The sequence below is a fragment of the Passer montanus genome, unplaced genomic scaffold, assembly GCF_014805655.1.
Source record: "Passer montanus isolate IOZ18808 unplaced genomic scaffold, ASM1480565v1 scaffold3, whole genome shotgun sequence".
NCBI classification, from domain to species: domain Eukaryota; kingdom Metazoa; phylum Chordata; class Aves; order Passeriformes; family Passeridae; genus Passer; species Passer montanus.
The window spans coordinates 1,567,239-1,593,402 of record NW_024367707.1 but is presented as its reverse complement, the minus strand read 5'-3'; the positions used below and the strand labels follow the sequence as shown (position 1 = coordinate 1,593,402).

The 26,164-nt window shown below is 41.3% G+C and overlaps 2 protein-coding genes across 3 annotated transcripts; both read right to left on the bottom strand.

Annotated features, from left to right (window-relative positions):
* Positions 1-3,728: 3,728 nt before the first annotated feature.
* LOC120504665 (pre-mRNA-splicing factor ISY1 homolog) lies at positions 3,729-6,132 on the bottom strand. Its single transcript, XM_039714399.1, has 3 exons — positions 6,124-6,132; positions 5,141-5,183; positions 3,729-4,974 (listed from the first exon to the last, which is right to left on the bottom strand). The coding sequence occupies exons 1-3, from the start codon at positions 6,130-6,132 to the stop codon at positions 4,316-4,318; spliced, it is 711 nt and encodes a 236-aa protein (XP_039570333.1). The 3' UTR covers positions 3,729-4,315.
* An 11,498-nt stretch (positions 6,133-17,630) lies between these two features.
* On the bottom strand, positions 17,631-25,860 carry TASL (TLR adaptor interacting with endolysosomal SLC15A4). 2 transcript variants are annotated; one of them, XM_039714317.1, is made up of 2 exons: positions 25,672-25,860; positions 17,631-18,749 (listed from the first exon to the last, which is right to left on the bottom strand). In XM_039714317.1, exon 2 carries the CDS (start codon positions 18,743-18,745, stop codon positions 17,870-17,872), a length of 876 nt encoding a protein of 291 aa, XP_039570251.1. In that variant the 5' UTR covers positions 18,746-18,749; positions 25,672-25,860; the 3' UTR covers positions 17,631-17,869. The 2 variants fall into 2 exon arrangements, with proteins under 2 accessions (XP_039570251.1, XP_039570249.1); XM_039714315.1 differs by having other exon boundaries at positions 17,631-18,746.
* Positions 25,861-26,164: the final 304 nt, after the last annotated feature.

The window sequence follows — 26,164 nt, the reverse complement described above, 5'->3', positions numbered from 1 at the left end:
TCCGGGGTTGAGCCAGTATCTGGCAGGTAGTCAGATGGCACAGGCTCAGTTTTCCCATCTTAAAGTGGAACAGAAGTATTGTCCAAAACGAAATGAACATCCTTTTTTTGCCTTCATTTCCCCACCCTTGCATTCAACCAGTCATTCTTGTTCACACCTTGCCTGCCCCTCCAGCCCAACCACTGAGCTCCTGCTGCTCCAACACTCCTCTGCTGGTGGTGAAATACCAACCACAGTGACTCACTCTGCCCTTGCTGGGGGAAATGAAAGTGGGTACAAGGATGAAGACATTTAAATGTGGGCTAGGGCAGCTGAGGGAGGTGCCATCTGAACCCCCACAGAGCATCTGCAGCCCTGAAGCAGGGCTGGATTCCCCAAGTTTGGAACAGCAGAAGAGCAGCAGAGCAATTTTGCTGGTCATTTTCCTCCTCTTCTTCTCTGTTCTTCAAGTAAAAACTTTTGAAAATGGCTTATGCTTGGCTTCTTTGCTCAGAGCACTTGTTTCAGCCTCTCAGCAGACTAGAGAGATAAGAAAATTCTGAGTATGATCACATCCACTTTCAAACTCTCCTTCATAATTTTTAATACAAAAACAAAACAAAAAAATTACTTTTTTCAATTAGCTGGCTGCAATTCATGAATGACCACACCAGAGGGTAAGATGTGTTCCCATGGTTCCAGCCCTGTGTTCATTTCAACCATTCACTGCACATTTTCAAACTCTTTTTTTAACTTTAGTCAAACTTGCACTTTAGTTGATAAATAAATCATAGCAGCAAGCCCACCACTCTACTTTATGATCTTGTACATAAGAAAAAGGGGTGTTAAATTCATGCAGCTTTTGGGGAGGACAAGAGACTTGTTTTAAAACTGAGATTGAAGCTCCAGAAGGAAATTGCTCTGAGTTGGATCTTACAATCAGGATGTGTCTAAGCCAAAAAAATATTCCTTCTTTAAAACCCTGTTGTGCAATTACAAGCCCTGTGTTTCAATTACAGGAGCTCTGGACTAACATCACCACTGCACATGTCAATTTAGCTAACATGCTCCCAAATGTATTATGCCCTAAACCTTATATAAAGGATTTAAAACCAAATTGTTTGAATCATGCACTCATACATTTTTAGCTATGCATAGACATAGAATCTCACTACCCTAAATATAACCACAATATTAAATCAGACTGTTTATGTGAGGAAGATTATTTACATATTTCCTCAGAATTAGTCATTTGGTTCTTAAACTCAGTTGTGGCTGTTGCATGTATTAATGCTAAAATCCTTTAAATATATTTTTCCATTTCTGAGAAGCAGACAAAAACCTCTGCCTCTTCTTAATATTAATGCCCTTTGTCTAATGTCTTCTCCAGGCCCAAAAGTGAAAATATTAAGTACAGAAATCCCCCAAAACTGAATAAAACCAAACTGTTATAAATACTCTGATGAAAACACTTCTCATTTTTCTTTGCTCAACCTTAAATCTTCCATAGACCAAATGCTCACTAGTTCTTCAGTCATTCATAAAAAGGAAAAAATAAATAACTTTGTCTGGTTTATTTTTGCATGGTTTTTTTGTGATTGTTACTTAGATTTAGCTCAGTCAGAACTCAGTCACTTTGTCTTGGTGTGCAATGATACATCTCCCATTGCAACAGTGTGATACTGAATTAATACCTGACTCAAAGCTAGCTTTGTGATGCAAATTTAGGATTTTTTTTTACTCACAGGTGGAGCAGGTGAAGATTTACTCTGCAGTGATACCAAATGCAATGAAAAGGAAGCAGAAGAGGTTAAAATCCTGAAACTGGTCACCAGAGAGAAGAGATCTGTGCTTAGGACAGCTTTGTGACCCCCAGACACTGATAATTCAATCCCTTTCATTTATCCCAGACTTGCATGCCTGTATCACAGAAAGTGATGAGTGGGCTCACTTAGCTTAAGGTGCTGTTGAAGCTGGAGAGCCCCAAGGGGGAGCATCTGCTCCTGGAACAGCCCAGACACTGCTAGGGGAATTCCTTAGCTTTGCATGGAAGGATCAGGGGGAAATTTAAACCTAAACTATGCATCCAATCTATAAATTTTGACTCTAATTTGTTTATTTCTAGGAAAGATGCTGCACAAAAGGCTTGTGTGGCCAGGAGAGATTTCAGATCTTCTAAATTTGCCTAATCCAATCCAGCATCTTTCTGAGTGATCTGATGTCCTTCTAACTTATGGAAAGCTTCCAATTAGGATGAGAAGTCGATGCTCCCTGACTCCATTGATATGGTAAATCAGCAGACACAGGTTGAATTTCAGCTGACAACTCACACTGAGCTGGTCAGAGTCCATTCTTCTAAGTGCAACTACCAAGCAATTTTCAAGTTCCCACATGAAGCTGTTTTGAGAATGAGAAGTTGTTTAACACAACAATCTATTCTTATGAATACCTGATTCATACCTGAGTCCTGGGTGAAGGGTCCCAGATTCCTTGCCTCACCACCATCCAGCTGGACACCTGTACCCATAAGATCCCAGACCCAGAGTAGCCAGGTTGTACAAACCTCACATCCCTGTGGTACAATGTCTTTGTGCAGATTATGGAGAGTTTCATACGTCAGGAACTCAGTCATGGCTGCAACCTCTGACTCCCCTCTGTGTTGTGAGGGGCCTCCATTCTTGTCCTTATCTGGGCACTCTGATTTCATTTTAGACCTCCTTGTTTCTACAGGGGCGACTGCTGCTGGCTGTGCCTGCCTTTGCAGTTCAGCTAGAACCTGGACAGTTGTAACATCCGTGGGTTCTACTGCTGCAACTCTCCAAGGCAGAGGGAGGGTTTCCCTCCAGCTGGGGAGATGTACTCCTTCAGCTTCTGGCTCATTTTGCACCTCTCCTTCACCAGAACCCTCACCCAGTCTGGGTGGTTCATGTCTGAGGTGGGCTGTGGGGCAGGGTCAGCTGTGGGGCAGCATCCTTGTTCTCTGGGGCAGTGTCAGGCTCTGGGGCAGCATCCCTAGTCTCTGGGGTAGGTATCAGGGTGGTTATCCAGGTCAATATCCCCTTATCTCTGAATGCTGAACAGAACAGGCCTATCAGCAACGCCAACCATTAGCATTTCGAGAAGGTTTGAACCCTTCAAAAACTGGTGGGGGAGATCCAAAGAGCTGGGTGAAGCTTTGGCAGAAAATTTCCCCTGGTGTCATTTCCTCACAGTGTGTGCCATTTTTAAAGTTACTCCAAAAACATAGAGTTAGTGTGTGACAGCTCTGAAATCATGTGCCTGCCTTCCAGAGGAAATTAAAAATCCATTAAATCCTTACCTTATTAACCCTTAAAGCAAACTGGATAACAGCCACAGTATCCTTAGTTATAGGACCCATGACAGAAATGGGCCTGTAAATGGGAGAAATGTAGCCACAACCACCTGCCCACAGGGTAAGCTAGACCACATGGTGACACCTAAAGAAGTTTCTATCTGCAGCACACAAAAAGTAGATTACTCAAGAGCTGTTACTCTTTTTCACCCTTTTTCTCTCAATGCCCTCAGGCTCCACCATTGGGTGCCAAAATCTGTCCTGATTTACAAGACAGGTGTCTGCTAGGGAAGGTAGGAGGAGCCTCCCTTTGAATGCAGAATTCCCGCTTCCTCCAAATTATTAGAAGTTTGAAATTAAGGGGCTCTCAGGCAAAGATATCAGAGTAGGAAAAACAGTTCTTTATTACTGTGTATAACAAGGTAAACAGAAACAATTAATACAGCTTTGTAATTATTTACTAGTAACAAACAGAACCCAGAACCAGTCCCAGCTTTCAGCCGCGGTGATTCCCCTGGGATGGAGGAGAGGAGAGAGGCTTTGCTTCACAAACCCTGAGGCAGCCGATCCCAGTGCCCCAGCAGGACTCTCAGAAGCAGGAGGCTGGAACAGCAGGGATGAGCAGAAATCCTGGAGCAGTGGATGAGAATGTATCAAAACTCCCTGGCAATAGCTGGAACCTGCGGGATGTTCTGGCAGGGTAGGAGGGCCCAGCAGCAGAAGAAAGGTGCCCCGCTGGGTTATGGTGGTGGCAGCCAACTCCTTCCCCCAAGCTGAAGGTCTGACAGTCCTCCTCCAAAGCCCTGCAGCGAGAGAGAGAGGCTAATCACAAACCTGTCTCTTCTACCTGGCCCCCATTCTCACGGTATCCCTGCCCTCCACCCACCCAAGAGAAAACTCCCAAAATCCAAAGGAGTTCCCCCTCCCCGCTGTCTCAAGTACCCAGCCATCAGTGAAACTCAATGGGGAAAAATTCCACACTAACAAGGAAAAACAGAAAAAACCCAACCCCCAACATTAATGTTACAATCCTAAAAGTGTCTTTGCCTCCTCGCTCTGTGACAGAAGGGTTTCACTGGCATACTTCTGGAGCAGCTCCATCTTCTTTCTTCGTACAAGAGCTTTCTCAATCTCCTGTTTAGTTGGCACTGGAACATGTGCAACAAATTTCTGTTGGCCAGCTTCACCTTCTTTCTCCTTGCCACCTTCCTCATCAGACTCTTCCTCATGGACAGCATATATGTTTTCTTCCTCCTCCTCTTCCTCCTCACCTCTTGCAAGTTGTGCTTCTCTCTCCATCTTCCATTTTTCCACTGCTTCTGCTATAACTTTCTTCTCATGCTCCAGCTCTAGGGGCTCCAGAATCCCATCATCTTCATCCCTGTAGCCATAGTACTCAGCATCTATGTCCTTCATAAGCTCAGCCCGAGTCTTCCGTGGGGGTGGCAGGGGTTCCTTTTCAAAAAGCTCTCTAACTCCTGGCAAGTCCTTTGCAGCCCCAAAGTATTTGTAGCCTCTGTTTCCTGGAACTTCTTTCCCTTCATGATCTAACATTCTTGGGCCAATCCTAGCATAATCAGGACCTCCCAACTCCTTTATTCTGTATTCCCAGTGTCCTTTCTCCCTCAGAAGTTTGTTGATTTCATCATTCAGGTCCCGAATTCTGAATTCACCCAATCCAGCTGTTAGAGAGGAAAAAACCCAATAAATCAGGCAGCTCAGAGAAACACCAGAGGAATTTCAGACTTTAAGCAATGGAAACAGCACATTTCAGTTCACATGAAATGGGATTTTTACTGTAACTGCTTATGACTGGATATTCAAAAAATATAGTTAGAAAAACCTTACCATTTTGGATCTGTGCCACTTTCTTGGAAATCTCCCCAATGATCTAGTCAAATAAGAACACAGAAATTAATTTCTAAATCAGTGGAGGGAACAAAGGAGACAGAGCCAGATTGTTTGAGAAAGGCATGGCAACAGGACAAGTAGCAATAAAACACAAGTTGAAACTGGGGAAATTCTGATTAATTTCAAGGGGAAATAAATCATTAGGAAGATAATCAAACATTGGAACAGCAGCCCCAAAAACATGGAATCTAAATCCCTGAAGATATGAAAGACTCAGCAGGACATGGCCTCTCAACACTGAGAAGTACAATCTTAGAAAATGTTCTGTGATTTAACTGTCAGGGTACTGATGAGTGTGGAAACCCCTTGTAAGCAGGCTGTCTAAGCAGGAATTCCTATAGAATTAGAAAATTATCTGAAATATTCTTAATTGTTGTACGTGACTTATTCTTGATTGTTGTCAGTTTCTTATTCATTGCATGTATTCTTTTGCCTTGATGTTTCTTCATGCTCATAACCAAATTCATGCATCTCATTTTAAGAAAATGAAAAGAAAGGGAATTTAGTGCCTTAAGAACATCCAAATAATGTAATATGTGCATTAGAAAGTTAGACAACAAATCATTTTAAATAATGTAATATTTGCATTACTAGAAATTTGGAAGAAAGATCATCAAATCTAAATCCCAAGTGAGTGTGCCACAGCAAAGCCTAATTGATTCATTGGCTTGAAGAGAGGGCGTGCTTGAGGTTTATCATCAGCAGGTTCACAGCAGTCACCTGTTCATTCAATCAGACACCGACTGCCTCCAAGAAAATGAGACCCAGTGGAAAGAGAAATAATCTAATCACCCTGCAGCCTTCATGGCCAGAACAGGAACAGAAGTAGGACTGCCAAGACACAACTGTGTCTGGAAACTACAGAGGCAATTTGCCAACAAAAGCCTTATGATATCATCATGATAAGTGTTCCTACTAACCTTCTTCATGGAAGGTTCCTTATTCCCTGTTCCAGGATCCAGGAGGGCATTCAATGATGTCACAGATCAACATTTCAAGCTAATGAACTTTCTCCTGAGTCTCAATTATTTGGACTTTAAAACAATGGTCATTTGTTTCCGTTTCCCTAAGAGAGATTGGACATTATTCTTTTGTTTTCTCATGCTCTGAAAGCCTGTGCCAATGGCACGATAGAATTTGATATGTTTTGTTGATTGTAATCAGTCTTTTATGCATCTTATCCCATATCTAATAGATAACCAATGATAACCTTAATGAGATAATAACTCACAAGGCGAGACATTTTAATATCAGGACATTTGATCCTTTTTTAAATTAATGAAAAGGGTGAGATTTTGTGTAGTTATCTAAGAGACACATGTCGTTTCAGGATCCTTTATTTTTTTGTTGTTGTTCTCTAGCTGCTTAGGCATCTCTTGGACCAGGTTAGCTCTATGGCTAGTCCCTCTATGGTTTGACCCAATGCTGTCTCATAATTTGTTTTGAGAGTTCCAAGAAAATATATCTGAGCTTCACTGAAAGCCTCCTCTGAACTGCTAGTCAAGTGATTTTCCCCAGTTATTATTACAGAAGCACTCCAGCAGTTTGCTGTGTTTGAAGCATCTCTGTCCTGAAGGAAACTTCAGAGGGATCCTACTAGATGGTTTGATTAGTCTTTAACCCCAAGGCCTTTATACATAACTGCTAATCTTAAGAGTCTTGTTTTAAAATGTGTTTAGGGAATTCCCCGCCAGGTGGAATTTGGGCAGTGGCCAGGCCCTGGCTCTACCTGGATGGAGAATCTGCCAATAACCCCAGACATTCTCTGCATCAAAACTAGATCCCAATCACTTTGACTTGGCAATTTGACCCTTTATATATGACAGCTGAACCTATTTTTAGAGTGAGTTTGGGAATTATTGTCTGGAAATAATTATTGAAGCCCTCACTAAATTGATGTTTGTCAGCTGCTTGCAGACTCTGGGATGATGGTACAGTATTTCAGAGATTCCTAATTACCTAATTTCACATGTATTATTAATTATGTGTATTATCTGAAATATTCTTAATTGTTGTACGTGACTTATTCTTGATTGTTGTCAGTTTCTTATTCATTGCATGTATTCTTTTGCCTTGATGTTTCTTCATGCTCATAACCAAATTCATGCATCTCATTTTAAGAAAATGAAAAGAAAGGGAATTTAGTGCCTTAAGAACATCCAAATAATGTAATATGTGCATTAGAAAGTTAGACAACAAATCATTTTAAATAATGCAATATTTGCATTACTAGAAATTTGGAAGAAAGATCATCAAATCTAAATCCCAAGTGAGTGTGCCACAGCAAAGCCTATTTGATTCATTGGCTTGAAGAGAGGGCGTGCTTGAGGTTTATCATCAGCAGGTTCACAGCAGTCACCTGTTCATTCAATCAGACACCGACTGCCTCCAAGAAAATGAGACCCAGTGGAAAGAGAAATAATCTAATCACCACCCAGCCTTCATGGCCAGAACGGAACAGAAGTAGGACTGCCAAGACACAGCTGTGTCTGGAAACTACAGAGGCAATTTGCCAACAAAAGCCTTATGATATCATCATGATAAGTGCTCCTACTAACCTCCTTCATGGAAGGTTCCTTATTCCCTGTTCCAGGATCCAGGAGAGCATTCAGTGATGTCACAGATTAACATTTCAAGCTAATGAACTTTCTCCTGAGTCTCAACTATTTGGACTTTAAAACAATGGTCATTTGTTTCCATTTCCCTAAGACAGATTGGACATTATTCTTTTGTTTTCTCATGCTCTGAAAGCCTGTGCCAATGGCATGATAGAATTTGATATGTTTTGTTGGTTATAATCAGTCTTTTATGCATCTTATCCCACATCTAATAGATAACCAGTGATAACCTTAATGAGATAATAGCTCACAAGAGCGAGATGTTTTAACATCAGAACATTTGAGCCTTTTTTAAATTAATGAAAAGGGTGAGATATTATAGACAGGTAGAATTATGAAAGAATTATGAAATAAAGGCCTTATGAAATCAGGCCTCATTCTGCTAAAATTGCCAAAGCTGGCCTGTCATTTCTTCTAACTGCAGCTTACAAGAAATTTGCAAGTTCCCATGTGAAGCTATTTTGAGAATGAGAAGTTGTTTAACACAACAATCTATTCTGAGGGTAAAAAACAAATGCACCTGTGTAAACAATAATATTTGTCCCATGAGAACCCACAAAGGAAAAATGTAAACATATCTAGAGACAGAAAATTTGATAGACATATACAATAACCCTTTCTGACCAATGAACTGAGTTTCACTGTATTGCTGACCAATTAGGTTTAACACAATGCCTTCTGATATTTCCTACAAATATGAGCTTTGTGAATAAAGAAGTGGCTTTCTGCATGAAGAAAATGGAGTCTTGGTTGATTTATTCCAACACTCAAGTAACTGTCTTTCCTTGCAAATTGTCATTGTGCATCCTGGATCAAAGCACTTCCTGGGAGTCTCAGGTTTCTCTCTTATTCATCACTTCTATTCTCTCTTTCTTCTCAACTAAATGCAATTTTTTGAGGTCTTCTCTCCTCATACCTCCTAAATCCTGTGATCTGAACCCATGAGTATTTTTCCCCAATTTCATTCTACTTTCACATTTTTTCTCTCTGGTCTTTCCCTCCAGTTCCTGTGGCCGGTGTTGACACAAGCCCTGTGCTGTACATCTCACCACACACTGGGCAGCCCCACTCAGCTCTCCAGGGCAGTTTTCACTGAACACTGGCCTCTTCTGATCTCTTTACTGTTTGTGTTTTACCAATCTTGTCATTTCCTCTGCTTCTTTCCCACTTGTCCCTAATCAACAGTACTGCAAACTTTTATATGGCCAGTCAGTCCTTCCAGTTCAATGACATTTTTTCATCCTAAGATATCTCCTTTCTATTCCCTTTCCTTTCTTCTATGAGCATAATTGTTGATTTTCCCTGTTTCAGACTTCTAAGTCTTCCTAGACAAATGACTTCTGCAACTCTGTTGACCACAGCTCTAGATCCTTTCACATCTTTTGCCTGACATCACACTTTTTCCTCTTTCCTCATTCATTATTCTTCTTGATAAAATAATTGTTGAGCATGCCAAATTAAAATTACATTTTAATCTTTTGATTCCATTACACTTTACCTTTTCATGCCCTCATTTTTCTTGTACAACTTTGCCCTCCTTTTTAAATTTTATCTCCTCTGTTTGTCTCCATGTCTTCATGTCCCCAGTATAGTTTCTTTTACATTTCTCCTGAATTCTTTTTTTTTTTCTTTACCTTCTGTCACTGTGATATTTTCTGAAAAATCCCTTTGCCTGGATTTCTTCTCCTGGGAAGCTAAGAGGCCTCAGAGAAAAATGTAAAAAAAAATTACCTGATTTGCTTCTCCTGTTTTGCTGCTTTGGAATGTGGTAGGTGATTGTTTCGTTGGTTTAATGTGAATTGGTTTTACTTAATGACCAATCACTGTCCAGCTGTGTCAAGGCCCTGAAGAGGGTCATGAGTTTTCATTATCATTCTTGCTAGCCTTCTGATTATCCTTTCTCTATAGTTTAGTATAGTGTTCTTTAATATAATATAGTATAATAAAATAATAAATCAGCCTTCTGAGAACATGGAGTCAGATTTACTCACCTCTCACCTCATCCTGGGGACCCCTGCAAACTCAACAACCTTCAGACTACAAAGATGTTTTATTCTATTGTGCCTAAACAACACTTTAAAAAACTCTTTCATTGTATTTGGCTTCACAATAGCTGCATCTTCAGTTGTCTTTTTACCTTAAGTTTATTTCACATGACAAATACAAATCTGTTGCTGTGTCCATCAGCAGACCCAGATGGCTCTTGTCCAAGTTCTCAGCTTCTGCATTCTCAAGCACTACAACATCCTTGACTAATTCACTCCTGCCCTCCCCACCCTTCTACAAAAATTGTTTAATTAGTTCCTTGTTTTGAGCACATCATTCTTCTCTCTTAATTCCTCCACTGCTATTCTGCCATCATATGATCAAACATTAATAAAAATGAAGTGTTATATCTCCTTATAGCCTTATCTTATTCTATCTATCAAAAGCAAGAAAAATAAATAAATAATGACAGCAATAATAAAATCATGCATGGAAACACACTACCTCCAAGATTATGAGATTGGAATGTCTCATTGTGAAAACATCAATCTCCCTTGGTAAATCTAACAGGAAGCTTCTCTCCCACTCACATCACTGAAGTTACTGTTCATATATTTTGGATAAATTTTCCTTCCTTGTATTAAAGGTTTGCACCTGGTACCTTAGTTAAACTGACCAATACTTTGTTTAATGACTTAGTCCACTGAGGTCATGACTTACAAAGAAAAGTGCTATTTAATTGGAGCCAAGATGATACAACTTGCCTATAACAAAACTTGGCATTTAAATATTATTTTTACATTTGTATTTGAAAGATGATACTTTTTCCTCTTATTTTGCTTTACTTTTTTAAAAATATGTTAATCACATCTAACAGTCAAGGATCAGAGGCTGTGTGACTTCATTAAATAAAAATACAATTAATGGAATTTTCCCATATGCTGTTGTTCATGTGAGCAGAATAAGGAAACAGGTCACTGGTGAACTTCATTTCACAGTACATGACAACTGGCATACAAACAAAATGCAATATCAAACTGGTTTGTCTTCTTACTACTGTCTTTGATCTTCAATTGCATATTTCTATACATCAATGGTTCAATAACTTTCACAGTGTATGCAATGACAGCTGACATCAGATTAATTGATCATTACATAAGTGCCTTAGAAATATGATGAAATAATTAGTAAGTAATCATGTTCTTGACTGAAAGGCAATATATTATTTTACAAAGGGATGAATCTATCATTTCAATAATTTCAAATTAATTTAATGAATGTGATTCTATCAGACACCATTCTGCTTTGCTCCAGTGTTCAAAAGTTCACTTATTAATAGACCTTCTGTTTTCCACAGGAGTGCTCTGGACTCTGTGTTCAGTCTAGAATTTTTTTTTTTTTTTTTTTTTGCAATAGGTCTTAGGCTAACAGAAAGACGAAACTTTACTCGTTTTAAAAAGCTTATGTTGTAATTGATTCATTTTAATAGTTTTTCCAATGACTAAACCTCTAGCTTCTTATCTAAGTTTAGCTGGTCAAGGCCTGAACTAAAAGTAGGATGAAGGGGAAAAAAGGCTACCTTAGATCTGCTCAGTACATCACCATTGATTCAGTTGTGTAACATACTTGTGACATTCTTATGCCAAAGTTGCCTGGACAGAAGAGATGCATCCAAAGGACAAAGCAAGACCAGAGGAAAGGAAATTAAATTAAGTGCTCACAGATCAAAGTTGTTAAGATAAGATGAAAAAGCAAATTGTATACAAAGAGCTGGTAGCCTGATTGGAGTTAAAACTGTAAGTGCCACGCTATGGGTTTGAAGAACATAATTTGAAGCAAAAACTAGTTCTGTGAATTAAAAATAATTAATTCTTTTTTCTACTAATAGATTTCTTTCTACCATTGCAACCAATCCAAATGTCACATCTGTCTATAATGAACTGTGAAGCTTTATATAAAATTGAATGTCTTAAGAGCAATTTGAGTTGCATGCTTTTATGGCTTTGAATGTACTTTAGTCAGGCATAGGCTTCTGAAGTGACACTTTGCCAGCTTTTGCTAAATAGGTCACATAAACCTTGAGATCAATTGGTTTAAAATGCTGTAACTGAAAACCTCTAACCTCTCTTTCTTAAAATTGGTGAGCCTACCTTTGTTAAGATCTTTCTTTTTTTCTTTTGATATGGTTTCTATGTAGAAATGCATAGGAATATGTCACTTGTGTTAAAATGGTATTGATCAAATTATTACTGGTTGGTTTCTATCCTGTTCCACCTCTACCCTCCAAACAGGATCCATTTTCAGGCAAGGGAGTTTATGTGTAAAGATGAACATTAGACAACTGCTTCAATGAAAATACTAAATCAGCTCTGCCAGCTATGATTTTATTCTTATAGTCTAGCTCTGGTTACAGAAAAGTTAATTTGTACAAAAAGACACTGCATGTCCTGACTCTGTAATTCCTGTCTTTCCCATTCACATTGCTTGTTCTTAAGAAAGGTTTCTTATCCCACTTCGTGTTTAGCAAGCAAAGTTCAGTAAAGGAGGAAAATAGGTCAGAGCTGAGACAGCCAGTGTGGGGTCTGGAGGAAGGGTGTGGAGCTGCTGGTGCTCCAGCAGCAGCATCACAGGCCCCAGTGTCACCCCCAGGAGCAGGAGTGGAGGCTGGAACACATCTGTCCAGCAGAGCTGGTGGGCACTGCTGTGGCCAGAGGCCCCTGGTGTGTCCTGCCCACGTGTGGCTGCAGAGGGAAGGAAGGAAACCCCAAGTGGGATCCTACAACTCTCTGTGCTTGAAAAATACCATGGGTGGAGCTGGGGAGATTGCTGTCTTTAAAGTACAGAGACACTCCTTCCATCCAGGGAGTGGCTGGAAATGCTGCCATCCTTCAGGCTTGTCTTCACTGGGAAGATTGTGAAACCTCTTTCCTCAGCTGCCCACCATCTCCCAGTGTGTTTCACAAACTCAGCTCTGCAAGGGCTTCCTCCACCTGCACAAGAGCCCCTCGCTTCTCCCACAGGAGCTCGGGCCATCACCAGCTTTTGTCTCTCCATCTCCCTTTGCCAGTGGTTCCCTCCCAATGTTCAGTATCTGACTCTGCCATCATACTGGTTGTTCTGGTTGTTAGGGGAGCCAGGATCATCTTCTGTGAGGGGGGATTATAGAGGCAAGGGAGGTTAGAGAGCACAGGAGCCCAGCTTGCAGAGCCACCAAAGGCAGGGTTGCATGGCAGGAGGATGGAGGGAAATGCTGGGGCAGTCCTGGAGATTTTGACATGGCAGAAATTCAGGAGCCCTCAGTGACCAGCTTTGTGGAAAGCTAAAGCCAGAGCGTCACACTGTGAAGGACAGCAGCACAGAGGTCAGTAATAACCAGATGTCAACAAAATGAGGCACTGTTAATACTCCTAGAGGGGATTTCCACTTCAAGCAAGGTAGTGCATTCAACATTTGCCCTGAAAGAGATGTAAGAAGGTCTGAGAATGAGCCTCAGGAACATTGTTCCCTTCAGCCCTTAGAAAACCTGCCTAATGTTCCAAAAAGCCATCCTAATCCTGTCAGCAGAAATGCCTGAGAGGCAGCAAACCAGCTCTTCCCAGTGCAGCAGAAGCAGAAGTAACACTGCAATGCACAGAATAATTCTGGTTTGACCTAAACTTCTGTTCTTTTACATGTAAGTCATATTCTGCTCCATATTTCTAAACTGCAAATGCTCTTCAAAGACAGTGATGGTTTTACCCAGCACAACACAGACTGGTGAGCAGGTCTCAGTCCATGTCAGCTGGCATGGCTCCACCAGCTAGGCACCAGCCCTGTCAATTTGGATGCCAACACATCGATTTAAGCTGCTGTCATGCTTACAGTCTATGTAATTAATGCAGATGGAGAAATTAATGTCTCTTCTGAGACTGACCATAGCCATTGTATGAGTCTGTCAGAGAGGGGGTTGCTGTGAACAGAGAGGTGCCAAGCAGACACACACCAGCTGTCCTGGACATACAGGTTGCATTTAATGAAGTGTGTGGAAAGTTAGTAACTTCACCAGTTACCAAAAGGGTAGCAGTCCTTTCTATGTCAGTATTGGTTTAAAAAATGCAGTGAGATGTCACTGCAACATGGTAATTGATCTCCCTAAATTGACAATTATCGCTCCTGAATCTGGGAGAACCAGGGATGTCTCCCAGCCCATACTGTCCATACCAGCAAGATATGTTACAGCAATTCTGATAATCAAGGTAACAAAACCTTCAGTCCCTTTTACCCCCTCCTGCCCAAGCCATTTATACTGGCAGCTGGTTCCATCCCCTCAGAGAGAAACCTGTGGTAGGGAAAAGCTCAGGGAAGGGATAGTCCTAAATAAATCCCCACTGCTTCAGTCTTTGAAAGGACAGTAGAAGGAGAGTGAGATGAACCTTGGGGGGCTGGGAGGTCTCAGCTTCCCCAAGGTGAAATACCAGTAATATGCCTGGCTGGAGTCAGCACTGCAGAGCTTCATTTATTTCAGTTTTAGATGCTTGGCTTTTTGCCTTCATCTGAACCTAACAACCAGAGCATGAAATGCTCACTTTCACATTCAGCACAAAGCCCAGTCTTCACTTTATATCCATTTTTCTTCCCTCCACTATTTCTTGATACAGACAAGAAATCAGGGCCAGCAAAGGGGTTAAAAATCAAAGGCAGGACCTACAGATTCCAACAAATTTGACAAACTCCTTTTCCCTCTCTTTTCTCCCTCTGCCAAGGGTTTTTCCTGTCACACTACACTTCCAGCCTTCTTGGAGTCCACGAGTAGTGTTCATCTGCCACAGTGATGGGCTCAGACTCTTGGAGGCACAGTCACAACATCTATAAACAATAAAATTCCTAGCTGCTATAATCATGTTGTCAGCAATGAGTAATATGTTCTGCAAAAAATGCCTGAGGAAGCTGCTGGAGTGTGCTGAAGGTGGCTATAAACTATCCTGCTAAGAACAGTTTCTTGACAGTTGGTCAAAATTTCAACCAAAGAGTTACTGAAATATTAATCACAATTTTCTTTGCCTTCTTAAATTATGTTAGTCATGTTAAAATAGCCATACTGTTAGGATGTATTGTGAGGGCAGAATTCAAGCTCTCCTCTCCAACACACACTCCCCGCACACCAGGGTTCCTGTCAGCATTTTGACAAGCTCATGTCAAGAAATTATGTGCCCCGACTAAAAATTAGTTATTTAAGAGAGCTACTAAAAAATTGGGATCTCTCTCTTTAAATGTTTGACCCTGAGGCAGAAGAGGAGGTGGGGAGAGAGAGAAGGAGAGAGAAAACGATAATCGCTTTAGATAACAACCTGAGTCATGGTAATAGCAGCCTAATTGCTATCCAAGTGCTTTCAGCAGGAAACAGGCACACCTAGAGAGGCACCTGTGCAGAGCAAGATTGGGTTTAAATGGAAGGACAGAGAAATAAATGCACTTTCATCTGAGTGTAGTGGAAAGGAAGAAATAGTTGTTTATGTAGAAACTGCCTGAAATCTAAGATCTGCTTCAGACAATGGCACGTGGCTGGTATGTAATTCATGTGAGAAACAGGCACACTACAGGGCTCAAAGTGAAATGGGTATTTATATTTAGGCAGAGAAAAGAAAATAACCGTATGTGGGGAAGAAGTGGATGATGCTGTCTTTCCAGAATAAATCAGCTTCTGCAATGATTATGACCTTTTTATAAAATAAAGTTAGTAATGTCAGTCTGACAATACAAAATAAGATCTTTCCTTGAAAGTCAGTATCTGCAATAAAGTATTTGCTTGGAATAAAGCTGCCTGAGAATGGAATAGTTTGTAGTTGATTGATAAATATCAAACATGCCCTTCATATCCATGATTGTGCTTTTGTACATTGAAGAGTTGTTCTTCTCCACTGCTGCTCTCTGAGCACTGCCCCTGGCTCTGGCTGCAGTCTCTGCAGCAGCTGTGGGAGGTTTCCACCCAGGTTTGGGCAGAGCCCTTGGCCCCCGTTCTCCAGCTGCCCTCCCTCTTTGGTAATTCGGTTCTGAGAAAGAGGACATGGTCACCAGGTGCTGCCCACGTGTCTGGGGGGAAATGAAGGCTGGGATTTCTGAGTAAGAGGCAATAAAATGTTGTTCTGTTTGCTCAGGATGAGGTCTGTGGTGTGAGCTGAGTGCAAGAATCGATTGTGTGTCCTCTGATGAAGGAGTCAGATCTTTCAGCAAAGGTATTGATTTACACATTCAACTCTGCAAGTCGCTTTCCACTACATCTTTTGCAACTAAAACTCAGTGATGAGAATGTCAATAGGCATGAACAAAAGCCTTGTATTTTGAAAAGCCTGAATCTGTATCTGTAGGATATAAAAGCTGTTACATTTCTGTGCTTTTGCTCTCCTCTGGAAGTCATTTTTCCAGGTTGTTGGTATGGATGTTGCATGCAGAAGGTATGCGTGTGCCTATGCATTACCATGGTTGTTATTTTCCTCTAAAAATAGCCTTTTTTATTATTATTTGTAAATAGCATTTGATCACAGTCTAGAAATATTGCATGACAGAAATTATCTGTCTTGAATTGCTGAATAATAGTATTTGGGTAGGCTGTTATGGCAACAGAGGTATACCCTCTGGATTTAAGCATCACAGGTTCTCATGGCAACTTTTTTTTTTTTTTTAATACCTGCACATGCAGGAAAATATGCTGGGCTATCCCAGTAATCTCTGGAAAACAGCAGCAACAAAATAAACTGACATGTTTATCACCTTACATTTGTTTTTGAAATATACATAAAAAAACTGCCTTAAATAAAATACATAAATAAATCAGAGGAAAAAAGCACACAAAGGCCAAAACAACACTGTGGAATCAATAACATGAAATAATTTTATGAATATCTAGTATAAATTAGTATTTATGTTATACTGATATTCAGAACTTTGACCAGTGATGGATTGGCATTGTCAATATACATTATGAACACTCAGGGCAGGTAACAACCCTTGCCATGAGGCAGCTCTGGTTATTGTTTATTTCTTCTTTGTTAAGACTTGCTGAAATTTTACAAAAGAGGACCTTTGATTAAAAATACATCAAGTTCAAATGACCTTGACCTGTGATACAACAATCCTAACAAAAGAAGTGTTCAGTCACGGTGTCAAATGCTCCATTTCAGCTTTTCTTCTGCATACCAGGGCACTGTTCACATTAATCCAATGGGCTTTGGACTAGCCCTTTTCCTTCAACGTGCAATTCTCATAACAAAGATAAATTTTCCTTCCTCTTCTCCCTTTATTACTACTGCTGTCCCCACATGACCCCTCCACTGTGTCAGGTGTGTAAGTACCTGGCAAAGGTGGTGTCTGTCTGTGATCACAGTCCCCAGTGCTCATTGTGAGGGTTCAAGTCAGTGCAAAGCACACAGGTTTACACACACACTCCGGAGGATCCTGTCTGTTTGGAAACAGACCTTGGCTTCACAAAAAGGGGTGGTAGCTCTTGAACAGGAAGACACCAATTAAATAATTAGGGTTAGCATAGAAAGAGCTGTTAAGTGTCTATCCCTTAATATCTTTAAGAACAAGTTATAAAACCTTCTGTGAGGGATGTCCTCAAGTAAAGCCCTTAAGGGCGGGGAGGTGAACTGGACGGCATCCTAAATTCTTTATTTCTGTGGCTGTGCCATCACTGTGCTTGCTTGTCCTCACATGAGTGTGAGCCTGCACAAGCACAGACCCAGAGTAGGATGGCAGATGGCACAGAGAGGAAATTTGAAATGATGCAAGTATGTGGGGCAGAAAACAAAATACCTGAGCACCTGGGAGAGTTTCATATGCTCTTAGTCATTTTTTCTGTGAAACTTTTTTAATGTCTGAGGTTCATTAAAAAAAACTTTAAAAAAAATATAACTTACTGGTCCACAATAGGAGCTGTGCAGCACAGAAGTACAGGTAGTTTTACTTAATATGTACTGGAAGTTTTATTTAAGTGGTGGGTGGTAAGGGCATTTTTATTAAGCAGAAAGTATCTTAAACTAAAAACCGACTTTGAAGAACATAAACACTTTCTAACATTCAAACACTAAGCATTAATGTGACTATATTGGGAAATATGCAGAGTAGGTGTGCTCATTTCTGAGGAAATTTTCCCACTGGCTATTTGTAAGAAGCGGCTAATGACAATGTCTTTGGCCTTGACAGTCTCCATGTTCCTCTCCCGTGATATCTGCATGCTGATTTGATCCACATTGGTCATGATTAGCTCCGAGGCCAGGATCTGGGTGGGGGATGCCCTGTTTGCTGTGCTGTCCATGATGTACTGCTTGTACAGCTCCAGCAGCTTCTGCTCCAGGTAGTCGTTGAGGGCAGAGTCGGAGAGGGGCTGCTGGTGGGGCCCGAGGCTGGCCAGCCGCCAGCAGGACGAGTGGCCCTGGCCCGGCCTGCGCGTGGTGTCACTCGTGGGGGGAGCCTTCACAGACTCCATGGCGGGAGGAATCTCTGAGGACTCCAAGAAGGGGCCTATGCCGCTGTCACAAGCGAAATCTGTGGTGACCGAGCTAATCGGCACCACGTAGTCCCCAGCTATATGCAGGTCGTTGTAGTTCTTGCAAATGCTCTTGCAGGAAGGTGGAACCAGGTAGGTGACCTTTTTTGTCAGCTCCTCACAGACATGCGTAGCTGGAGGTGGCTGCCCTGTGGGTGTTGGGTGCTGGACAGGTTGTGGGAGATTATCCTTCTGCCTTCTGCTGTGCTTGCTGCCTCGGGAGCAGACTGAGGAAATGCACTTGCCAGCAGATCTGCATCTCTGAAGGAGGCTTTTTCTTTGTGCTTCTCCTGTGGAAGAATAATTAATGGAGCTCATTTCATACACCCCTTCATCAGGCAAACTCTCGTAGAGCGCAGGGTTCAGGTCTTCCCAAAGGTAGGTGATTCTATGCAGGTAACCTTCCGACAGCATCCTTCTCCAAGGGAAAGGAACCACCAGCAGACACAAAAATGATAAAAAGAAGTTAATAACAAAAAGTTCATTTTAAACTGCCTGAGCTGTAATTACCCTCGCCAGTCTCTTACTAGCTGCAGAGATGTCTCCAATTTGGGGATGAACAGGAGTGTCTCTGCCTTACTGGGCACTTGAGCCAGTGAGTGAAGTGATCAGCCAGTGTCCCTGTTGTGCTGAACCTCACCAAAGCATATCCTGTATAACACAATGAATTGCACATCCAATGCATCCAAGTGAGTTGTGGAGAGAGGGACAAGGAGTCTTTTGTTGTGGAATAGCTGCTGTAATAGCTTACCCTAAAATGCATCTAATTTTGCCCTGGAATTCATTAAGAAGCCAGGGGTTTCCCCCTTTTTCTTACATGCTTTTAAGAAGACAGGGGTTTCCCCCCTTTCTCTCATATGATTTGAAGCATCTTTTGTTGTGTGTGGTGTGTCAGCTGCCTCTGAACTTTGATGATTTGAGATTCATACTGAGAGTATCACCCCTTCTGTTCCAGACTAATCAACAGCTGCTGGTGTGGTTCCTTTTTCATTAAAAAATCTCAGACCATTAAATTTGCACTTTGCACTTCTGCATTGCAATCAAGATGGAATTAATTGTCTCTACCTTTTATACATGAAAATGTCAGTGGAAAAAGCAAAATGTTTTGGAGGCATGATTCATCTGGCCTGGTTTAGACACCTAAATCAAAACGAAATTAATTGTATCCTAGATTTGCTTATCACTCTCCAGTTGCTATAAAAGGAAGTTAAACTAGATCCTAGACATAGATATCTGCAGGGTACTTTTGAGGAGACAGATTTCAATGCAATGCATAGGAGAGTGCACATTTCAGAAGCACTCCAGCTCGCTCTTTCACTGTGGGATTAGCCATACCACAGCTCTGGAATCAGTCTTCATTGCATTTCTGCAAAGGCACAGTCAGGTTCCAGCAGTCACTAACTATCTCCACTCTCTGAGCAGGCAGCTCAGACCCAAAAGCTGCACAGAAATGTTAGTAATTAAAGAACAGGATTTGCCAGCAAGGACACACATGCTGCACATCAGTAAATGTTCTGCCCAAGCTTTGGCAGCTCCACTACAAAAAAAAAAATGTTTTAAATCCACCGCTGCACATCAGTAAATGTTCTGCCCAAGCTTTGGCAGCCCCCCTAAAAAAAAAAAAAAAAAAGTTTTAAATCCACCTCTGTCATTTTTTTCTTTTTTTAACAAATGTCAATGATACAAGCAATGGGAAAGATGTTCTAAAGAAATTGTTTGGTCCAGCAAAGAGAAAGTAGATTTAAAGAAAAAATAAATTAAAATGAAAATTATTAAAATAATTTCTTTCTTTATATACTACAAATGGTCTCTTCCAAGAGCGAAGGGACTCTCATTTCTTAGTAGTAAAGTTTTCTTGTGTCACAGTTGCTAATGAAAAATACTGCACTAATAATTGTTGGCTAAATCCTGCCTAAACATGGAGATAGACTTTGCATGATAAACATTTCCCTATAAATGATAGACATAGACTCCTTATAAATGTTATGGAGGAGACAGTGTGAGAAAATACTTTCCTTGGGGGGAGGGAATCACTTCCACACCATGCAGAAGGTTGAAGAAGAAGGTGAAGAGAAAATAAGCTTCCTTCAGGCAGAAATATTAATGGGAATTAGATGTGTACAAACACTTGCTTTGGTGACCCTGGATTCTCTCTGTTGCTGCTAGTTGTGTGAGATTTCCCACAGGCAGTAACATTTAATTAAAAGTAACCTATTTACCTAGAAGGGGAGGGGGGGAAATGATGTGTGGGTCTTAGCAGTTCTTGTAGTGTGCTGCTGTTGTTCTGCTTTGGCTTTTAGCTGTAATTAAGGTGCCCCCATAGAAATCTTAGCCAAATGTTAGATCTGCTCAGGTTATCAACTCTCTCTTCTGCTTCTGTTCCCCCCTTTTGCAAAGGCTGTTCCCTTTCCTCTGCCATCCATGGCCCAGATGTCTTTATTGCAAAGTCACCACTAACCGTGGCTAGCTTGAATCTGGAGCTGTTATACATGCATTTGTATGTTATTTTTAAGGTGGATTTGGAGAAATGAGTGGAAATGTAACATATGGCCTGTCCACTGCTCAACCAGCATAGGCAAAGGCAGTTCTGCTCAGGCAGCATGTGACACTTTGGTCTTTCCTGCTCCCCAGATGTGAGTTGTTTCTGCCATAAGGTGCTACATGAGGGAAATGAAACCATTGGTTTCATTTCTTTGCACTGCATTCTGCTAGGCTTATTTTAAGAGTGTTGGAGCACACTGAGACAGGAGTGGAATCAAAAGAATTGGCAAATTCAAAAATTTTAGGGTCTCGTGCTCAGAGTCGTGTGTTCTGCTGAATGAGTTACAAGAATACCCTCTGAAGCTGGCAAAGGCTGCCACACTAATCTGGCTCTTCCCAGCTCTGCAAGGAAATCTGAAGTTTTGATAGGCAGTGCTGAGAGAATGAATGCAAAAGGGAGGTGTATGTATCATCTCTGGTGTTTCTTGTCCTAGTACTTAATATAATATATACCTCTGGCAAGTTATTATCCTATCACGCCAATTGTCATGCAACTGTGCCCCCTTTAATTTTTGCATTTTAAATCTGATAAGAACTGCAGTTTTCATTAATTCTGCTTTCTTGTGCCTCTTCATGCCACATTCTCTCCATGCCACAGTCACATACACCAGGATTCCAAGGGCACAGAAATTATATCTGATGTCTTTCAATATTTGGGTTTCATGCTCCTTAAATCCAGATTTCACGATTTACATCTGTCTGAAAATAATTGCATAACTTTTTGTTGCACAAGGAAAACCATTCCCTTTTACAATTCTGATCTGACACATTTTGTGTGTATGGTGAACAAAAAGAATTTTCTTTGTGTTGCTACTGCCCTGGCAATGGGCACTGACTACATTCTGTCTAATCCTAGTGGAGATAGAGGGAGAAGACTGCCTGGTTTACACTGTCTTTTCTATCTGACATCGTCTTTATTACAGTCAGATGATCTTAAAAACTCCTACATCTTGCTCGAGGTTTTTGTTCAGTTCAGCGGAAGAAAAGCCTGAAGGCAGGATGAATGTTTAAGGTCACGTGGAGAATCCAGGGGTATTACCAGTGTGTGGCAGCAAATTTGCTAGGTTGTAATGCTTGTAGACAGTGCCAATGTTTGCATAAAGACCTCAAATTACAGTCTGAGGGCAGGAAAACAGAATGGGAGTTCTTGGCTCAGGATAAGCAAAGCACTTACAGAAAGCTTGAGAAGTGTGCACAGAGATATGATAAATTGTGTCCTGTTCAAAAACCTCAGCGAGATGAAAAGTTGCTAGAGAGAATGGAAAGAACATCATGCCCACTGGGATTACAGCTCAGTGGGGAAAGGGACATTCTTCTGCATTGCAAAAGGAGGGGATGGAAACTCATAGAAGAGACAAGCTTGCGTTAGATATGTCTGGCTTTCAGATCCCTGAGCAGGACTCTGAATGGCATTAAAGTTGTGCTGCTGGGGACCAGAACTCGGCTCTTATCACAGAGTATACCTTGAGTTCTAGCTGATTTACTAGGTGGGATCCCAGATGACAGTGTCCCTGTCTTGAAGGAACTCAAATCCTATTGCATCTGTCTGTAGTATTTTTCCCCTATTTTAAGAGACATTTTCCAGTTTGTAGAGATAGAGACAAATACCCTCAGTGAGGTGTGGGATCCACCTCAGATTGCCAGACACACATGCAAGAGTCCTGGCAAGCAGGATAGTCTGTAGAGCAAGCTTACAAGTATTGCAGGACCCATATCTCACCTTCCCCTGGGGCTAGCGTGGAACAGCTCCCAGGAAGCCTCAGCGCAGCCAACATGGGGAAACCAGGACAGTGAAGAAGGCAGCATAATGAGCTGTGCACATGGGTAAGTAGAGCCTCTCCTTAATGCCTGAAACCTACAGATCTTTGGTATCTGAACCTCATTTGGCTTGGGTAAAGGTAATGCTAATGACATCACATTGTGTGGTGACATGGACACATTTTACAGAGGGACCTGCACAGGCTGGAAGGTGGGCCAGCAATAACAGCAGCAGGATAACAAAGGCAAGTGGCAGCTCCTGCACTGGATGACACAACCAAAGAGCCCAGCACAGGACCTGTGTGCCTGGAGAGCCTTGCTGAGAGGGACCTGGGAGCTCTGGTGCACAACAAGGGGACCTTCAGTCAGCAGAGCAGAGCTGCAGCAATGAGGAAAATCAGATCCTGGGCTGCACCCACGGGGGCACAGCTGGCTGAGATAGAGACAGGATCTTCCCACTCAGCATTTGTCAGGCTGCCCCTGGAGTATCCAGTTCTGGCCCCAAAATATTCAAACAAGATGTGGACAGACTGGAGACAGTCTAATGGAGGGCCAAGAAGATGATCAAAGGGCTGGAAAAGCTGCCTTGTGAGGAAAGTTTGAAGGAGTTAGGACTCTTCTCCCTGAAGAAAAGAAGACAGGGAGACATGGACAGCTCATCATAGTATTCCAGTGCCTACAGCTGCAAAGAAGACAGAGACTGACTCTTCACAAGCAGCCACATGGAGAAGACAAGTGGCAATGAGCACAAGTTGCATTGGAATAGAATCACAGCATCACATAAGTTGGAAAAGGCCTCTAAGATCATTAAGTCAAACCATTAAACCAGCACCATCATGTTCACTGCTAAACCATGTCCCCAGTGCTCCCAGGGATAAGAGGGAAGGGAAGGAAATTTTTTACAGTGAGAACAATCAGTGACTGGAACAACCTCACCAGAGACATGGTGGAGTCCCTTTTGCTGTATGTTTTCAAGGTGGGATTGGACAAGGTCCTACATAATCTCATCTAGGCTTCCTCTCCCATGACACGCTGGACCAGATTATATTTTGAGGTCCCTTCCAATTTATGCTTCTCTCTGACTACAATTCTACAATAGCAGTGGCTGCTGGTTGATGTAGGAGTGGCTCACTTTGCTCACAGCAGAGGAGAAGATGAATACCCAGAGGGTGGTTTAGCACAAGCATGCGAATGTTGCCCACTACATTTGTCACTTCCTGTCCCTGCTGCTGCTCTGGAAGATCTGGGGCCCAGGAGATGCACCAAGAGGCTCTTTAAGCAGTCACTGTGAGCCAAACCACTCTTGTCCCCTCCCCACGTCTCTCTTAACTCTGATCTTTTGTTCTTCCCACAGGAGAAAACATAAACCCTGTTCATCTTTATTCACACGTCAACAGTTGAAGAGATGCAGAAAAGCTGGAGTACCTCACCCATGGAGGAGTGTGGGCTGGTCTGAGGGGAACAAGTAGGTTTGAAAGAATAATAAACCTGTATATCAAGAGTATAAGGGAAACTGCTGGAAGGACAGGCTAAATGAAACAAGAGGGGAGACATCTTCCCCAAGAAGCCTACTATACTATTGAATGCTCTTGTTTGCTATTGAATGCAAACACTTACCAATTTTTGATCATGCAAAATGGATAGAAATTAGTTTCAGGAGCATTCAGCTTCTTTAATTTAGAAACAAATACATTCTCAGTGTGTTTTTGAGTGCTGCTGTATCTTTAAGTTGAGTTGGGGGGCAGACATACTTCCATAAAAATACAATTAAAACTGTATGTTGGTAAATATAGCTTCTTGAGCTCTAAAAGTTTTCCACCCAAGTTTGTTTTCCACCTAGTTCAAGCTCCTTGAAACATCATACAGACCAAGCCTGGTTCACCATTTTCCATACTTTTCTTCATCATCTATGCCTATACAAAGTTGGTTTAGGACCCCATCAATCTGGTTGGATAGCATTTTACATCTCATACCCACAGCTGTAAACAGCAGCATGAAATCTGAGGCAGGAAAGAATCAGACTCCACATTCATAAGGAAGACTTGACTATATAATATTTCTACCCTATGCTTTTTTATAATTCTTCCTGGGGTGGAAATCATTCTGTGTTCATTTTAAGGAGTTGTTAGCTGTTATGACTGAACTACGTGTGCTGCAACATATTGAATCCAAGCATTTGAAGTAAAGAGGCAATAAATCGACGTGAACTCTTACAGAAGAGAATACACTTTCTAGAAATGAAAAGAATAAATAATAAATGAAGAAAGACAGAAAAGACTGAAGGTGTTTCCCAGAAGGAGTGAAGGCAATAGTCCACAAAAAGACATTGAAATGTTAGTCACATTTGTTGTAGAGCATAAAAAAGAGGGAGGAGGAGGCATGTTGTGCATATATACCCTTGTTGAGCTTGAATTTGCAGCAAACCAGGAAACTCACTAAGAATAGGAAAAATGCATTTCTTTGTTTATAATTTGTAACATCATCATGTTCTCAGAGAAGTATCATCTTTCTTCTTACGAACTTTTTTTAAAATATGTTGCCCATATTAATCTATTTTGGTGCCTATTTTTATTTATAATCTACAAATAGAGTACTCAAGTTGGAGCACATTACTTAGGCAGTACAGTAACATGCACAGAAATTTCAATAACAGCATCTTAATTATGATAAAAGCAATACAGCTAGTAAGGCTCACTTTAAAAATATTCTGAAAAACCTGTTTAGTCTGATTTTATGAAAATCTTTAGAAGTATCAGAGGAAAAATTTTGTTTTAATTTTGAAGTCTCATTGCAGCCACAGTTGGTCACGGTTGTAAAGACAGCACCTTAGAAATGTTCTCATCACTTCTTAAGGCAGCATAAAGTGTCTTTGGGCAGAAGCTGAGACTCTGCAAACACATGTGCATTCAAAACAGAAAAAGTGCATTCTCGTTCTACCAGCTATCAGCTGTTGTGCCACACAAACAGAGCCAAGCAACTTTGATAAGGAAGAGCAACATTTTCATACATTTATATAATGTGCAATATATTTTAGTTCTTACCTCCAAAGATACAGCAACTGACGAGGTACAGAAAAAATGATGTCTTCTAACTAGTTTGAAGCTTCCTGTGGGTCTGTCCTACCCCAAAATGCAATGTTCTGTTTTTATTTCCTTTTTAATCACACTTCTAAGATAACATCTGTTTTACTTCTAATCCTCTATAGCAAAGAAGTATAGAAAGAAAGTCCCTTAGGAGATGAAGGGGTTTTATAACTGACTGAACTGCAACACGGTGAACTTGCTTCCTCTTTTATGTCCAAATGAAACTTCATTGTGAAACTGTGTACTGTTAAAATAGCTGATTGCAACACTCTCAGTCCAGGCAGATGGACTGTTGTAAGACAAAAAAGCCCTGGTGAGTCAAACACTCAGAACAACCTTAGAGAAACTGTTCATGTGTTGGCAGCTTCCAGTGCACCCCATTTCAGCCACCACTCTCCTTTTAGCTGATATGGTGAGACATCTTGACAGGTCAAGATTGTCAGGACAAATA